General features: G+C 32.0%; 2 protein-coding genes across 2 annotated transcripts; both read left to right on the top strand.

The window, feature by feature from the left end:
• Nucleotides 1-7,520: 7,520 nt before the first annotated feature.
• LOC123895210 (proteasome subunit alpha type-7-like) lies at nucleotides 7,521-9,601 on the top strand. Its single transcript, XM_045945446.1, has 3 exons — nucleotides 7,521-7,740; nucleotides 8,087-8,501; nucleotides 9,338-9,601. The coding sequence occupies exons 1-3, from the start codon at nucleotides 7,568-7,570 to the stop codon at nucleotides 9,497-9,499; spliced, it is 750 nt and encodes a 249-aa protein (XP_045801402.1). The 5' UTR covers nucleotides 7,521-7,567; the 3' UTR covers nucleotides 9,500-9,601.
• A 2,774-nt stretch (nucleotides 9,602-12,375) lies between these two features.
• On the top strand, nucleotides 12,376-17,862 carry LOC123895209 (COP1-interacting protein 7). The gene is made up of 8 exons (XM_045945445.1): nucleotides 12,376-12,898; nucleotides 13,004-13,180; nucleotides 13,856-13,959; nucleotides 14,122-14,200; nucleotides 14,291-14,443; nucleotides 14,540-14,769; nucleotides 14,913-16,468; nucleotides 16,563-17,862. The coding sequence occupies exons 1-8, from the start codon at nucleotides 12,840-12,842 to the stop codon at nucleotides 17,484-17,486; spliced, it is 3,282 nt and encodes a 1,093-aa protein (XP_045801401.1). The 5' UTR covers nucleotides 12,376-12,839; the 3' UTR covers nucleotides 17,487-17,862.
• The last annotated feature ends 1,054 nt before the right edge of the window (nucleotides 17,863-18,916 follow it).

Here is an 18,916-nt window from a genome sequence, read left to right as displayed (position 1 = left end):
GGGACTAAAAACATATTTAACCCTAAAACAACTTTAAAATTAACATTTGCTTCTTCTGTTGATTTGGTGATTTGTTTGTTTATTGATTTATTGATGTTGTTTCTTTATTGTTATTGTTTTTTATTTGCATCAGAAAAATTGATGAAATTTTGAAAATTGACTTCTTTTTCAAAAGGGAAGCTTGTGAAGATGAAAAAGATGAAGAAAATACAACTACATCTGAACTTGTTTATCATCCAAAAAAAATTAAGTCTCGCTCAGGGCCGTCTACAACTATTTGGAAGCCGTGTGGAAATAATAAAAAACATAAGAAAATGAAAAGAATTATCCTCGATTTACTCCAAATAACATCAATAACATTAATTAAAAATAATCATCATTGACACTAACATAAGAAAAGTTTGATAAACAAACCAATCTCTATCACATGTCTCTCAATTTGATAAAACTATAATATGCTCCCTCCGTCACAAAATATAAGTAAAAGTTGGTCAACAAAAGCGAATGCATTTGGTCCAAATCTTTAACCAAATACATCAATTTTCTTTGACTCACTTTTGCTTATATTTTGGGACGGAGGGAGTACCAGTTAGCTACAAAGCTTGTAAATAATTTATCTTTACGCCCTTCACAATAGATTAATCTTTGGCAAAATTACGCTGCAAGTCCTTTAACTTATTTAATTGTAACATTTTAGTCTTTTATCTTTGTTTTTGTAACGTTTAAGTCCTTTATATTTTACTCTGCGCACATATAAGTCCTTTTTAAATTTTTTAATATTAAAATAATGCCTAATAGAATTATTTTATTTTTTAAAACATTTTTTTAATTAAAAATAATAAAACTCAGAAAATTCATCTTTTTCTTCATACCATCTTCATATGTTCATCATCTTGATCCTTAAACTCAAATCAATTTCTACTCAAATACACCTCTAAATAATATTAATCTCTATTTTATGTTCACTTTAATCTCCTTCTAAACTCAAAAATTAAAACCCCGAAATTTTCAATTTAATTGGAAGGTTTTAACTTTTGAGTTTATAAGGAGATTGAAGAGAGCATAAGATAGAGATTGATGTTATTTAGAGGTGTATTTAAGTAAAAATTGATTTGGGTTTAAGGAACAAGATGATGAAAATATGAAGATGATGATGAATGTATGAAGAAAAAGATGATTTTTTTTTGTTTTATTATTTTTAATAAAATAATTCTATTTGGCATTATTTTAATATTAAAAAATGAAAATAAAAAAGGACTTTTATGTGCATAACTCAAAAGATAAAGGACTTAAACGTTAAAAAAAAAAGATAAAAGACTAAAGTGTTACAAATAAATAAGATAAATGATTTATAGTGTAATTTTGCCTTAATCTATTTTATGACATTTTGGTTCCACAATCCTTCATTTCGAGAGGCCCTATGCCATGACCAATGTGGCACATGGCTAATAGTCGGCCTTGGTCTCGCTCATCATGTAACATATTATTTGAAGGTATTTTTTTTATATAAGATATAATTTATATATCTGATTTATAAATTAAACTTTTCTTTTACAACTCACCACAATATAATTTTGTTGCCTAAAGCTAAAAATACCATAGTGCTAGCATGTCACTGCTAATAGCCTAATACAAGTATACATGCTTAGCTATACTGGCTAATATAATTTCGTTTCAACTTTCAACTAGTGTTGGACAATTTCTTTTTAATTTTTTTATTTTACGGTGTTGACAGTTTATATAGATTATAGGTAAACTAAAGAATGAAGATTGTGACACTTGTTTATTAGACTGTATAAGGTTTTGTTCCTTCGCATATTCTTTACATGTGCAATCACAAATTACTAAGCAAATCAACATATTAAATTATCACTTAGAGTATATATTATCACTTGTTAGACTCTATTATCTCCTTCACATTTTCTTTAGATGTAATCACAAATTACTAAGCAAATCAATATTAAATTCTCACTTATCACATACTCCTTCCGGACACAAATATAAGCAAAAAAAAACACTACAAATTTTGGTCATTTTTACGAGCAAAAGTTAACTACTTTTAAACTTAATTAATATTAATATTCATAATATACTCTTATTTAATTGTATTTTATTTTATGCATTTATTTCATTTTTACACTTTTAGTTATGAGAATGGCTCAATGAGAACTTTACGTATGTATTTCTTTGAACGACACTAACAAAACCATTGGAGTTAAATTAAACTATAGTCAAAATTACGCCATAATAATTAATCATTAGTTGGTTCTGTAGTGATTGACGTTCAACTTAGTAGAAAAGACCATGGTTCAATCCCCGCAAAAAATTAAAAATTACACCATAATAAAAGTAATTTAGCAAGCATAAAACGGTGCAATCTCACTCTTGGTCCGTATGAATGATATATTAGGAACATATAAATAGACAATTGATTAATTAAATATAATGCTAAAAGTTGAATCTACTATCAAAAAAATAAAAAAGTTGAACATATCAATTCCATTGAAAATATGGCAGAATCCAAAAGTTACTATTCCAATTTGCAGGAGAATGATGAGTAGCATATTTTGAACTCTTCACATCATAGATCTTAAAATATTTGATCTATCTATATAAGTCCAAAATGTTTGGCCTCCTCTAATAAAAGCAATATTACCATAACCTTTGCAAATTGCTACAATCATATAATCATTTGGACTTTTATAATAGGGTCAACGGACAAGGTTACCTTGTAAACCAAATCGAAGGGGAGGGGTGGGAGAATAATGTGAGGTATATCTTTAAAAGGATTCACTAGTGTTATGATAGATGTAGAATTGATGATTTTTCACCTCTGTGTTTAGCTCTGTCTTGATAATCAATTCTAGCAAATTGTATTGAATCAAACCCAAGCTGCAAAAGAAATTATAATCATGTGACTTTGGAGGCATAACATACACAATTTATTCAAGAAAAATAAAGTGTCTTGGTATATTTGTACTATTCTAATTTCTAATCATTGTAATGCATTTACTATGTTTTAAAATTATTTGGATATATGGTTATGTATGTATACCGATGATAGATTCGCGCCCGTGTGCGATCCACTTTTTATATTCTACTAATTTGCGTAAAATATTATATTCTGATTTTTTATATACATCTATTTTTTTTTATAGAATAAAAGAAGTTATAGAAGTTAAGAAAGTATAGAATTATTTTTTTAAGGAAAGAGGAGTAGTAAGTTATAGAAGTTAAGAAGAGGGAAAAAATAATAAATAAATAAAAAACTAATAAAAACTACTAAGTGTATTTATGGTATTAAAAAAAAGCTACACCAAATTTCAACTATTCTCTTTATTATTGGCATAGATATAGATATAGATTAATTATAGAAAATATGATTTGTGAGATTATATCATTGATTTGTTTAGACACATCACTGTTAGATGGAATAGTTAGTTATAACAATTAGTTACATTAGTTAGTTAAGTTATACTAGAACATCGACCCGTGCGGTGCACAGGTCTAATCTTTCTTATCTTTTATATTATAAGCTTGTATACACAAGCAAACCCTAAATCCTAATTTATTTTCCCCGTTTTCCCTCCATTTTATCTTGCAATTTTTATTAAAAAATAATACAATTTTGTTTTGACTAGGATTCGAACATGCAACCCTTCAGTGTAAGACAATATTTCAACCACTATGACAAGTATACCAATTGTGTTTAAAATTATGTGCAATAATTGATAAGCACTATCAATTTTAAAAGTATATCATATCAAAATTATTGTTGACTATATTATTCATCACGAAATATTTTTATGTCTTTCCTGATCAATGATTTTTTTTCAATCGAATCATAAATTTAGAGAATAATTATCATGTGAGATTTGGAAAGTTATTATCACGTGTAATTTGGAAAGTTATTATCAAACTCAATTCTGCTAAATCAATTTTTTTTGCAATACAACCAAACACAACCATGATCAAGTCACTAATCACATTTATTATTTTGATTTTAACATTGCAGATTTAATATTAACCGATGACCAATTGATACAATATGCACTAACAGACCAATTGTGATTTAAATTATGTCCACAAAGTGTTAAGTTCCATCAACTTTCATAGGAAAGATTTCATACGACAATTACGCACCACCAATTTTCATTGCACAATTTAAACAATTAAAAATCGATAATCTCTTATCTCTTATATATTATAAGCTTGCTAACATAAGTTAACCCTAAAACAAAAAAATTTCCATCTCATTTTCTCTTTCTTTTTATTGCAGCTTTATATTAAAAAAATACATATTTGTCTAAGCTAGGAATCAAACATGCATCCCTTACTTACAATAAAACATTTCAACCGCTAAAACATGTGCTTCAATTACGAAAAAATTTAGGAATCCTAATATGTTAACCCTTTTTTCAATAAATTTGAACGGCGGAATTAATCACAATTTTTATTTATTTATGGATGTCTACTTAAGTTTATGTTCTTGATTGTGTCTTTAATTTTTTTTTAACCTTTAATTATCATCAATTTTTTAACCTTTAGTTATCAGCGATTTTTTTTAATAAGTAAACAAAACGATGGGGTTCCAAAATTATTTAAAAAATATATAAAATATAAAATAAGCACATAAAAAAATATAAAATAATTATTCCATGAAATTCCCTATAATACTCTTATTGAAAATGCTCTTAGAATTTTTGTATTTTTTTTTTTATTATTACATATTACAGCTAATTAGACACATGCACCGCATGGGTCAAAGTTCTAGTATATAATGGTTATAATATGCAACTAAGTTAACCCTAATTTGCATATGCAGCTTTGGAGGGAACATTTTCAATATCTTTATTATTAAAAATAAATAAAAATGTATCCACCATGGGAATCGAACCCGAAACACTTAATGTGAAAAAAGTCTCTCAACCACTAAAGCATGCATGTAAACCAAATGTGATTAAATTTATGTCCTCAAGGTAATAAACATCCATATTGTGGAATCAATTATCATCAATCAAATAGGAAAGTTTTCATATGACAATTAAGAACAATCAATTTCCTTTGCGCAACATTTCATAGGACAATTAAGTAGGTCAATTTTCTTATGATAATAAAAAAATAAAATTGGAATTTTTAGCTATTAGAATTATTATAATTTTATCATAAAAAAAGAATTATTATAGTTTTTTTTACATGAAATTATTAGTATTAAAAAAATGAACTGAAAGAGTCAGATTATTAAACAAAATCGTGTAGGATGGTGCTTAATTGATTTTAAAATATCTGCGGACCCGTATTTATTAAACCTATGTAGCTTTATTTTTCTATCAACCATTAAGAAAAAAACACAAATCTTGAAAAAAATAAAAACTATTGATTTCTTTTCTTTTTTTTTAAGCAAAAAAAAAACTATTGATTAGGAGGTTGCTTAACCTAAGTTAAAAAACCTAAGTTAAAAAAAATAAAAATCAGGTGTTGTACATCAGTTGACTCCTGCATGCGTCAAGTTTGCTTGGCAGTGTGTTGTTTTCGCGTAGCTTTATTAAAAAAAATTAGAAATTTGTCAACCATAAGAATCGAACCCGGATCACTTGCTTAGAATAAAGTCTTTCAGCGACTATGACATATCATTCAATTGTGATTAAAATTATGTCGTCAAAGTGTTAAGCATATAGCAATATTATAATTTGGAACAAATTTTTGACTCACGTTAATGGTTATAATGTGGATCAATATTTCTTGCATAATCAATTATCATCAATCAAATAAGAAAGACTTAATAGGACAATTAAGTCTTTAAGCGGAATCAATTTGGTCATAGTGGATGATATACACACTCCCGAATTTTTAAATACAATTGTCTGTTCGAGCCTTCCAAATCACAAGTTAAAATTGAAAATTGGAGTTTCAGTTATGTTATTGAGAAATATGGATCAATCTTATGGGTTGTGCAATGAATTTCGGTTGATTGTTACAAGGATGAGACAATGTATTATAGAAGGAAAGATAATATCAGGAAGCAATATAGGCAACAAAGTTTTTATTCTCATATTATCCTTAACACCATCTGACGTCAAAATTCCTTTCAATTTTCAAAGTCGGCAGTTTCCTATCGCTGTTTAATTTCCCATTACTATTAACAAGAGTCAAGGTCAGTCATTGAAAAATATTGGAGTGTATCTTCCGCAATCAGTATTTTCACATGGTCAGTTATACGTTGCTATGTCAAAAGTCACATCGAGAAATGATTTGAAGATTTTAGCCGTTGATGATAACGACAACCTTACAAATACTACTTCAAATGTAGTTTATAATTAAAGAAATTTTCCGTAATTTGTAGGATTATTTGTACTTTCATGTCTATGTAAGTTGGTGGAAATAAATTAGACAATAAATATTTTTGGTTTCTACGCATATGTTTGTTTATTAGCCCAAAAAAATATTATATAATTGATCTACAATTTTTGACCCGTGCAAACGCACAGGTATGGTGACTAGTTAGCTGTAAGATATGTAATTATAAATTACGATATGATAATTGCAATAATATAAGGTATATGAAAATTTTTGAGTAACATTAAACGGTAGTTCAACAATAATTTTGGATAAATATTCATACAAAGGAAAGTATATTAAGGAAGACTTCCTTATACACCACATTCGAAGTCTTAGTCGTATCTTCGCCGTCATCGTCGATGATCAATATTTTTAATCCTTCTCTAGAAGTAACTCTTGAAATCGCAATATACAGCTGACCATGTGAAAACACTGGCGACGAAAGATATATCCCAACATGCTTTAAAGATTGTCCCTGAATCTTATTAATAGTCATCGCAAAAGAAATCATTAAAGAAAATTGTCTCCGTTGAAATTTAAAAGAAATTCTTACGTCATATGATATCAGAGAAAATATAGGTATGAAAACCTGATCTCCAATATTACGTCCTGAAATAATTTTTCCTTCAAGAGCACGTTTTCCCAATCTTGTAACAATAAGTCTTGTTCCATTGCATAATCATAATTTTTTATTCAAATTCCTTAATACCATAACAGAAACTCCGACTTTAAGTCTCAACTTGTGATTTGGGAGTCTCGACGTAGAAATCGTGTTAAAAAATTCGGGAGTATGAACATCATCCATTGTTTGACCATCTATATTATGTGCGAGTGGAGTATTATAACTCAAATATGTTTTTTCTTCACCGGGAATTAAATCCAACATATAATCATTTTTTTTACATAACATATAATCATTTATTGTGTCGACTATCCAATTTTTAGTAGCTAATATAACTCTGTTCTGGAAATACGTTATATCATTCATGTTTTGTAAAAGTTGGGGATATGTTCTTTAAACGATAGAAGCAAGAGGATAAAGGAATGTCAAGTTCTAAATCATCGTTGTTGTCATCTTCAATTTCTCCATCGACAACATCCAAAACTATTCAGAAAATGATATTATTTTTTAATAAAAATTACAAAATAAAAATAGAGAAAAACAAATTAGGTTTAGGATTCTAATATAAGTCTTGGAGTTCCTGACTTTGAAAAAGAAGAAGAAATAATGGCTAGATACGATCGAGCAATCACAGTTTTCTCCCCCGATGGCCATCTTTTCCAGGTCGAATACGCTCTTGAAGCTGTTCGTAAAGGTAACGCTGCTGTCGGTGTTCGCGGTACTGATAACGTTGTTCTTGGCGTCGAGAAGAAATCCGCCGCCAAACTCCAAGACTCTAGGTTACCACCTTTCTCGATTTCTAATTACTCTTCGTTCCTCTTTTTATTTTATTAGCTTTCAATTTAGGATCCTAGCTAGGGTTTAAAGCGTGATCGAGAAGAATTAGGGTTTTGAAATTTATATTGTGTATTTAGATTGGTTTATAGCTTCTATATAGATTAGATCTAGTTAGGATTGGTTTATAGCTCACAATAGCTTCTTACTAAGTTGAAAACTTATAGGTGTTTGTAGTATATAGTTTTATGATACTATGAGAGAACTTTTGAAAAATTTGAGATGATGTAACTGGTTTTAGAATATAATATGGAGAGATTTTTTTACAATTGTTTTGCTTTTGCTTTGCAGATCGGTCAGGAAGATTGTTAATCTAGACAATCACATTGCACTTGCCTGTGCCGGATTAAAAGCTGATGCACGTGTACTTATAAACCGTGCCCGAGTGGAATGCCAGAGTCATAGGCTTACGGTAGAGGATCCCTGCACTGTTGAGTATATAACTCGATACATTGCAGGTCTTCAACAGAAGTACACACAGAGTGGCGGTGTCCGTCCCTTTGGTCTTTCTACCTTGATTGTTGGCTTTGATCCTTACACTGGCTCACCCTCCCTCTACCAAACTGACCCTTCTGGTACATTCTCAGCATGGAAAGCCAATGCTACCGGAAGAAACTCTAATTCAATCCGCGAGTTTCTTGAAAAGAACTTCAAAGAAACTTCTGGCCAGGAAACTGTCAAATTGGCCATCCGGGCTTTGCTTGAGGTCAGTTAAGTTATTTCTTCTTTAGTGTTTATGTGAAAAAGAATACCCACTCCTATGATTTATTTATGTTATTTCTTGCAACTTGTGCATAGTCTTTTTTTTCTTGCTAGTAGATATATAGGTGCTGTTTCTGTCCTTTGCTCATCTAATGTTGTCAACGACCCAGTACTTCGGATGAACTTTAAAGAGTGTCTTCATTTTTATATGTTTTTTCACTTTGCAAAATAAATGCATTCGAGAGACCTTTAACAGTATTATTTAGTTGACTGCAAATTAGGAGCAATTTTAGGATAAATTACCTGTGCTAGAAAGACTTACGATATTAACTTAATGTGAATATAAAGTAAGGCTGCCAACAATTCACCCACAATGTGATCTGTTCATTCCTGAAATCCTGCTATTGCCGAACCTCTGTAGCACCAAGTTTCTCTTTTTTCATTTATGTGAGGTATCACCTCTTTCTGATTTTTTATCGACACTTTTTTTGTGTACATATGAACATAACAAATATTCAATATTGTAAACTTGCTACACAATACAGGCATATGTATTTTTTTCTTTCGTAAAATATTATCGTTGAAAAGATTAAAGCACAAATCTTATGCACTATTTGTGTTCACATTTACATGTGTTTAATCTATGATTCATTTATGCCAAAACTTTCAATTACAATTTATGATATGCCTAGCTGATGGTTGTATGGCTTGTAGAGTCAAACATTATAATGGATAGAGTAATTATCTATTCCTGTTGCATAATTAATAGTACTGTTATGGGCTGGTAACTTGTTATAAATTTGGAACTGGATCTGATAAATACTTGATATTTGTAATAAGGTTGTTGAGAGTGGAGGAAAGAACATTGAAGTTGCCGTGATGACCAAGGAGGATGGACTGCGGCAATTAGAGGAAGCTGAAATTGATGCAATTGTTGCTGAGATTGAAGCAGAGAAAGCAGCTGCTGAGGCTGCAAAGAAAGCTCCTCCCAAGGATACATGACTCTAGGTTTTTTCATTTTGTATTACCCAAGCATCTTATTGTAATCTATAATTTACCATTATATCTGAGATTGAAACACAAAAGAGAACTGCTGTTTTTCTATATTTGTTTATCTCCGTGAATTGTTGCTCTTGGGGCACTTATTAAGTATACTAAAAAAACAAAATGAAAAATAAAATTAATGTATAAGTGAATACTAGGACTAGCATGGGATATTGACGCTCTAGCTAAACTATGAGTGACACTATTAGCTTGCCTATCGATGAAACTAGCATTGGTTGAGAGAAGGGACCTACATTGAGACACAAGAGTCCCAAGCTCATTCTCATAGATACCATTACCAAGAATGGCATTTACAACTACTTGACAATCTGACTCAAAGTTAACACAACTGTAACCATTGTCCATAGCAAGTTGGAGAGCTACATATATCGTTGTAGCTTCACATTCTGGTGTAGTTGTGATGATTGCAAAACAGTGTGTAGGCTTGGACAACTTCACCATTACTGTTTCAGAAGCAAATGCCAACACCAAAGCGGTCATCGGAAGCGAAGAGAGCACAACATTGCATTTCAACCAGTTATTATTTGGTTTTGTCCATGACAGTATAGGAGCTGCAATCAGTTTGTCGCAGTTGAAATAGAGTGCGGTTGCACCAAGAAAAATCATGAACTTTGTTAGATGCAATGCAAGACTGCACGTAGTTGAAATAGTCACCTGTTGTTGTTCCCAAAGATAAGCATTACGGGTGCGCCATATGCTCCAAGTGTTCGGATCTATTATGACATAGTAGTGAGGCGCTCAACGGACTCTTTAATAAAATATTCTAAAACCTTTTCTGGACTGAATTAAATGAAGTGAAATCCCTTTTTTTTTTTTGTGCAACCCAATCTATTCAGATTTAAATTGGGTAAATAGTGCACAACAGTCAACTGTGTCAATCAAATTGGGACGGAGTGAGAATTATTATTACAAACGATTTGGCAGTGGTTGGTTTCTGATACACACAGTAACCAAATCATTTCAACTTTATTACTACTATCATCAAACTCTTCAATTCTCCAATTTCTTCCCCTTTTTCCAAAACCTGTTAATTTTCATGCCTTAATCCATTCTATATTTGGGTTAATTATTTATAGGATTACAAGGGGCACTCAAAGTTTAATTCTGTTTATTAATAATGAAATATGAATGAATTTCAGTTCAATATTTTGTTGAGTTAATTTACATGATTATAGTAGTAGTGAATGTAATAATTATCAATCAAATCAATGAAAAATTAGTCTTTAGATTTTATCTTATTTTTAGGAGGAGGCTTCTCTACCCTCGAAGGAGGGTAAATTAATGAAGAACTAAAAAAATTGTTCATTACAAGCTTTGTCATTTCGTCTTTTGACCTGCCGTTTGTCCAGTCATATGAATAGTTTTAAAATCATACACAATACAACTTGAGTTGTTTTGTTCATCCCATCATTTGTTAGGAGATCAAACGCATTCACTCTCGCAAAAAATAAAGCAACTAAGACTCTACTTGACAATGTTAAATTTTGAACTTATAACATATAAGTTAATATGGGGAAAAAAATGTTTGTTTGGTAACTTTTTTTTACGAGCTTATAGCTTATTTTTACTAACTTATAGCTTATTTTGATAAGTTACGCCGTTTGTTATAGCTTATTTTAGATAAAAATTACTTTTTTTTATAAAAATAATTACTTTTAATTGTTTTGCATCTGTTTGTTACAAATTTTTAAAATAATCAGAAGCTAAAAATAATCAGAAAACAGCTAAAAATGAGAAGCTACTAAGAGTAGCTTATAAAATAATAGATTTTTTTTTAGAGGAGAGAAAAAAAATGTTAAAAGAAGAAAGTTATTTGTAATTAAAAAAAATCACTTTTATAAGTTGCATCCAAACAAACTAAAGATTATTTTATTTAAAAAAAGTAATTTTTATTATATTAAGCAAACACAAAGTAAATTCAATTTTTCTAAAAATCTCTAAAAACTAATCTCTAAATTATTTTACATCAAAATCAATATTTTTTTTAATCCGTAACAAACGGACCCATTATAACTTAAACCTCTTATAGTTTATCACTTTTTCTTAAAATTTTTCTTGTCATCTTGAAAAAATTGAGTACTAGTTAAACTATTTTTTTTTTACATCACAATAGAAGTTCCATTAATAAATATAAGATAATTACACATGAATGAAAGGTAAACGCTTAACAAATTGCATCACTAATTCTTTTTTAATGACAAAACTAATTCTCTTAAAAACAACATTCATAGTCCTTTTAATGGTCATTATTCATTTCATATTTATAAGTTAGTTCAACTGCTAATTTTACAAAACACTATAAAATAAATCAACTAATTTATTCGCTACAAACAAAAAACTATAAGTTATAAACTCATCTATTATAAACTAATTTATCAAAAAAAAAATTCATCACCAGTATCCGGCCCACGGACAATCTAATCTGGTTCGGGGGTCAGTTATGGCATTAAGTGGTTCAAGTCCCCTCCCAATCACAGTTGCGAGGGATCGAACCGTGATCCTCCCTACTAAATTCAACATCAATCACAACTGAATTAATCAACTAACTACTGTTATTTTTTATTAAGCAGATCCTAATAAAAAAGGTTAGGTTCAATTCAATTCAATCAAATTACGATTGAAACAAATTGTTAAGCCTCAAAATACACACTCTCTAAAATTATAAGATCTAACTAAGATACACAAATTTTGAAGATATATCCTGTTTGCAGAACTTTGACAATACAATTTATTTACATTTTTATTAGTACTATTTAGTGTGGTTGGCACTGACAAGTGTCACAATGAAAGCAACAAGTGTGTGATTATTCTTTGCTGCTCATTTACTCACACACTCACTCTTTACCTGTGATTGACACCGACAACCTAAAGCCAAACCAATAGAGAGAGAGAGAGTCCCTTCCCTCTCTCTTGGATGACAAGTTAACAAACAAATGAATGAAAAATGGACCTCCCAACACACTCTTAGATTTGGATCTATATTTCATTCAATTGGATAATAATTATTATTTGTTACCTCTTACATTATTTTTCCAAAAAAAACATGTGTATATGTCTATCAAACAAAGATCTAATAATACAATAAACACAATGAGATAACATCTTCTGTTGGATTGGACCCACTTTCAAAACTCAACAAACAAACCACTTTTTTTATGTATTCCATTTCATGTGAATCATATGAAAGACTTTTAAGGATCAAGATTGTATATGAAGTTTTGTATTATTCCTTAAAAGTTTTCAAGTTTGAGCTTTCAACAACACTCTAACTCTAGCTATGGATCCAAGTTCTTATCTTGATCATGCCCTTTTTCAACTCACCCCAACAAGAACAAGGTTCTTTTCCTCAACTTTATTATTCACTTACATTAGATGAGTTGTAGCAAAAAAAAACAAAAAGAAAAAGGTTGTTTTTTGACTTTTTGTGTTTCTATGTTGAAGATGTGACTTGGTAATTGTTGCTGGTGGTGTTAGTGAAAGACTAGCTTCTGGGCTATTAGAACCTTTTATTTCTCATCTTAAATGTGCTAAAGATCAGATTTCAAAAGGTGGCTATTCAATCACTCTATGTCCTGTTGTTACATTTGCTCCATGGTTCACTAAAGCCACTCTTCAAAGGTTTGTTTTTTTTAGTTTTGGTTCTCTTTTTGTTTTTAATTTTCATACATTGTTGGTTGGTGTAAAAAGTTTTACACCGTGAACAAGTCACAATCATTCATATGTGTAGTTTAGAAATAATTATGGTTAAAGTTAAATCCTATACCAGAAGTGTATAAGAATTAAATCCTTGAGATTGATCTGATGGTTATGATTGATTGACCGTGTAACCTTGAGATTGATCTGATGGTTATGATTGATTGACCGTGTAAGCGTATTCTATACCAGAAGTGTATATGAATTAAATCCTTGAGATTGTTCTCAATGTACAAACATGTGAATTTTGGATCACACGAAGGGCTAATCTCCTTCAGTCATTGGAGTAGATCGTGATTTTAAATTGCGGCCAAATATGTCACAATCTATGAAGCACGAACACAGACACTGGACAAGATACGGACACTGACATGTCGACACCGATAATAATTTGTTAAAATGGCATACTTCAGTGTAATCACAAGTGTCGGTCCGACACGATGCGTGTCCAATACGGGACACCCGAGGAGCGTTCGCGCTTCACACAAACCAAAAAATTGCATAAAAATGTTGCTGATGCTATGATGTGAATTATTATGTAAAAACTATACTAATTCTATAGACCAATGATGTGTGTTTGTTTTGATTCATTTTATATAGGTTTGTTAGATTTGTAAGCACCCCAGAAGTTCTAGAGAGGTTTGTGACCATAGAAAAAGAGATTGTGCAGATTGAAGGTTCAGTTCAATCTAGTGAGGCAGAAGGTATGGATGGGAAATCATAATCACATTGGTTCCTTAATCTTTCTTTTGATTGCATATATCACACATTCATGCAATTTTACACGGAATCTTTACTAGTAGATATGACAAATAGTTCCTTGTGCGAGTAAATTAGCAGATCACAATATTCTCTCTGATTAACAGGAAATGTGTCATATGCCGAGGGGCGTACCAAAAGGTCAACTATTTCCTCCAATCAAGATGGAACTGAAGAGAACTCGAGGTATATAACTGATGTTTTCCTTATCTTTCTACTCGTCAGGAAGTATCTATAATATAGTCCAATAATTTTTTCATCGATGTTTTATTGTAGGGTTCGCCTTCAACGTGTTCTAGACAATCGTAAAGCTATGCTTTGCAAAGAACAAGCAATGGCCTATGCACGTGCTTTAGTTGCGGGATTTTATCCAGAAGCTATGGATGATCTTATCTCTTTCGCTGATGCTTTTGGAGCATCACGTTTAAGGTCTGCGAGCATATAAAAAAAATATAGTAAGTTAGTAACATTGATCCATTAAGATAGTTCATTTTGTTATTTGATATGATTTCATGTCTCATGTAGGGAAGCATGCTTAAATTTCTTAGAGCTGTGCAAACAGAAGAACGAAGACAAGCTTTGGATGGATGAGATTGCAGCTATGCAGGTGTCTTCTCAAGCCGTATTGCCTTACTTGAGGACATCCGGAATCATACTTGCAGGCGAAGATGACTCGGGCAGTAAGCTAAATGGCTTAGGTGATGTCTCAATTTCTGGTTCAACCCCAAGCCATGCAAGTTTGGACATTGGACAAGGTATGTTCCTTTACTACTAAGTCGATTCAGTGTGTTGGTCTTTTCCCGAGTAAATGTGTTCCAAAGAAAAGAACAAAACATTTTTGCTTGGGAGGCCACTTGTCTTTAGCACAGTCGTTTCTAATGATTTTGAAAATTTGCAGAATATAGGTTGCCAGCAGCAGGTCAAACTCCATCATCGGACGGAAGGGCTCAAATGCCAATGTCGTGGCCGAACCATCATCCGCAGTACATTCACAATTTTCAAGGTCATGCATTTCAACAAATGCCTCCATACCAAGGATACATGTATCCCGGTATGCAGGTTCCGTCTTCATATTATCCAGGGAATATGCAATGGCCTCCAAACGAGGATCACTCACACAGTGATAAAACATCGTATAAGAAAAAGAAGAAGAAAAACAAACAATCTCAAGTAGCGGATCACTCTGAAGAAGATGGCTCAACTACATCATCTGAGTATACTGATGAGAGTGATTCAGATGCCGACTCAAAGCGAAGCAAAAAGAAATCTTCAACGGAGCATCTGCGCAGAAAGAAGCATGGAAAGAAATCCTCAAGGAAAGTAGTTATCCGTAATATAAACTACATAACTTCCAAGGGAGACGGCGAAAAAGGTAGTATCACAGAGGGGAGTTTGTCGAACGAGGAAGAATTTATCAACGGAGATTCCTTGAAACACAAGGTTGAAGAAGCTGTTAGAAACAAGTCAACCTCGAGTCACCGTAAGCAACAACATAGTGCAAAACACCTTGGCAATGTAAATGGTTCAACCGATGCTGATTTGAATGGCAAAAAAGGCGGTAACAACTGGGATGCTTTCCAGAATCTCCTTTTGAGAGAAGACGATGATTCTACTCCTGATACCGAAAAACAGCCTATGATGTTTCAGGAAGAATATATGATGAACAAGAATTTTGCAGATGGAAGGTCAAATGAATATAACCGCGAAGCAGAAATCACTAAAACTCGAGTAGTTTCAAATGATTCATTTGTTGTGACACAGAGGGAATTGAACGGTGAGGGTCGAGATCGTGTTGAGTACTTCAACGAAGGGAAGAATGGACCTACATTTATGCAGAGAAAGAAAATCAATGATGAGGAGTTGTTGTTTTCTCGGAGAAATGAAGAATCGGGTAGCTATTATGTGTCATCTTCAGCTACAGATCGCTTACCTGAAGAGAAAAACAAGAAAGATGTTTTGGCTGATGACTCTTTTATGGTTCAAGCTCGGCCGTCACAAGGTCAATTTAATTCTCAATCAGCTGCTGATATAAGTTTGGTTTCAGACATTGTCGGCGCTACTGAATTCACAAACGGCACACAAGAAGATTCGCACAAGAAGACTGAGACCTTAATTTCTCGTGAGCCGGAAGATCTGTTGATGGTTATTGGTCGCGATTCAGCTGTAGAGCATAGTGCAGCACCCTGGAGAATGGAAATGGATTATGAAAATAACATTTCATTATATGAAGCAAACAAAAAAAATTCTGATGTTGAACCTGATAAAAATCGTGTATCTAATCGTGTAGACGCCGATAAGAAAGCTACTGGAGTGAAAACCGGGAAAGTTTCAGGTAAAGAGGCAAAGTCAAAGGCTCCAAATGCATCTCTTGGGAAAAGCAAATCTGATATCATGTCAAGAAGTAGAGCATTGCCAGGAAGCAGAACTACGGTTACGAAGGGCAAATCCGAGAAGGTAAACTAGCAAATAACTATAGCTTTGAGTTGCAAATTCATAAGTTAGTAGAAAATGTTATTTGTTTACCTTTATTTCTTATTTCTATTAATAGGAAGAAGAAAATAGAAAGAGAAGGGAAGAGTTAATGATCCAGCGACAGAAAAGAATTGCCGAAAGAAGTACCTCGAAGAAGACTGGAACAGGCACTAAGACAGCTGCAAAGAAAGGGAATCCTAATGAAGAGACTAAGAAACCGAACAAAACAGTCCTTAGGAGTTCGACCATTGATCGTCTTGCAACTGCTCGAGTAACTCCGAAGAAGATTTTGCCGAGTCAAGCAAAACCAGGTCCAACAAAGAAACCTTCGTTGAAGGCAAATGGAGTACCTTTGCAGAAGAAACAGCTCCAAAAAGAAGTCAAATCATCAAATCATAAAGAAGACGCGCGTAAAACAAAAGGCAAAGTTCTTTCCGAGACTAACAGGAAGACTAAGAATGAAACAAAAGCCTCAGTAGTGTTGCCTATCAAACCCGATGCCGCACAAGCTGTTGAACAAAACAACAACAATCGTGATTTCAAATACATCGGAGAGATATCCAAGGCATCACCGGAGAAACATTCAAGATATTTGACTTCAGAAAGAGAAATTGCGGATGAAAATATTCGCCAACTTCACACTAACTCATCTTTGCCAAATCAGTCTAGAGTTGAGGAAGTATCAGACAAGTTATCTTCGCTTCCTAGGGATAATAACCAACCTCGGCATAATACTGAAATGATCACAACTTCTACAGCTGCATTACCTACCAAACCATTAATATATACTGATTTGAATTCAAAGGCTAATCATAAAATAGATGAAAGTAATGTTACTCCGCCTAAAGTCTCAGAGATAGAAATCTTTACCCCTCCACCAAGTAACCAAGTAATGCAAGAATCAATCCACAACAGGAAGAAATGGATCAATGAGGAAGAAGACTCTTCGAAAGCGGTGAAAGGGTTCCGTAAGCTTCTCTTCTTTGGAAGAAGAAGCTGAAGAACCTTTGTTAAGGGAAGTTATGAGTTATCTTTATACATGGTTTTGGTTATTCAATATTTTGAAAGAGAGTTTACTTTGTTGGCACATTGAATTATTTGTTGTTTTTGAAAACATATTCATGTGACATGGTAGTCATGTGGAAGATTGTAGATAGTTTTCAGCTTCTCAGACATTATAACAATAAAGCCATGTGGATTGGAATTGTTATCATACTAAGGAAGCATAGCAGAGGTAGTAAATTTTCCATGTTATAGAGTTCTATACACAGTTTGAAGTCAAAACGTGTTTCCATGTATTGTAAATCATAATTGAAAGTTGTGATGTTTGGTTGTGTATTGGTTTCATGTTGATATTTTTTGACAATGTTCAAACTTATAGCTCTCTTTTTATTTTGTTTCTTTCTTATATCTCCAAACAGGTTTGATATGCTAATAGAAAAATGGATGAAAGGGACCATATGAATCTTGGTGCATTATCTTCAAAGACAATGTCATTGAGAGCACTTTAGATGATCAAATATTTTCATATTATCATACATGCAGAGATTATGAAACTGCTCCCCCAACAAGATATGATACCATTTGTCTGATATAGTAGTACGTGTACTTCAAGTTTTTTCCAAAACTTTTCGGACGACGAAATGCCCTGCCTAGCATATTCGCAAGAATATTCTTAGCCAAATACAGACGAATTGCACTTGCAGTTTTCAAATCTAGTTCCACTCATTTGTCGTCGGTGCCTTTTATAATTTTGATTGAATAAACACTTCATTGACTTGTACATTAGCCAAAATGAATTTTCCGATCAGATTTATGTGTGAAACTTCATAACATTAAAAAATTGACATAATTGACATTTCAGCTGTATGAAAACTTTAAACCATGCACCAAAGTAGGTTTTTAGGAAATATAGGTCAATCACAATAGATCACTAGAGTACCAAGTGTTCATGTACCCTCTCCCCATCCCATACCTGCATGAGTTTGTACTTTATTTTTGTATTTTTATTATATTAAAAAAAATGTAAAAAGCCCAAAACTACGTGTAGGGTGTATACCAGTATCTCGATTACCCGTTATGCCTCGTCTTATGAAATTCGAAAAACCTAACTCGAACCCAAACTCAATCAATTCAAACTTTTCCCTGTCAAAATTTGGGACGGATTCTATTGAATATCCATGAGTAAGTTTTATAATTTATTATCATGCCTATTTATTAACTCCAATGTGCTTCTCATGCTCTTTCTCTTAAGAATTTTCATTGGTAGGGGTACAACATATTTTTTCCTTAGAAGAAATTTTTTCTAAAAGAGTCGATTTTTCAACTTATTCTCTCTATCGTAAAATATAAGCAAAAATTGATCAATAAAGCTTAACGTATTTGGTTTAAATTTTAAACCAAATATATCAAATTTATTTGACTCATTTT

This window comes from Trifolium pratense, linkage group LG7 (assembly GCF_020283565.1).
Source record: "Trifolium pratense cultivar HEN17-A07 linkage group LG7, ARS_RC_1.1, whole genome shotgun sequence".
NCBI classification, from domain to species: domain Eukaryota; kingdom Viridiplantae; phylum Streptophyta; class Magnoliopsida; order Fabales; family Fabaceae; genus Trifolium; species Trifolium pratense.
This window is presented reverse-complemented; position numbering and strand designations above follow the sequence as displayed.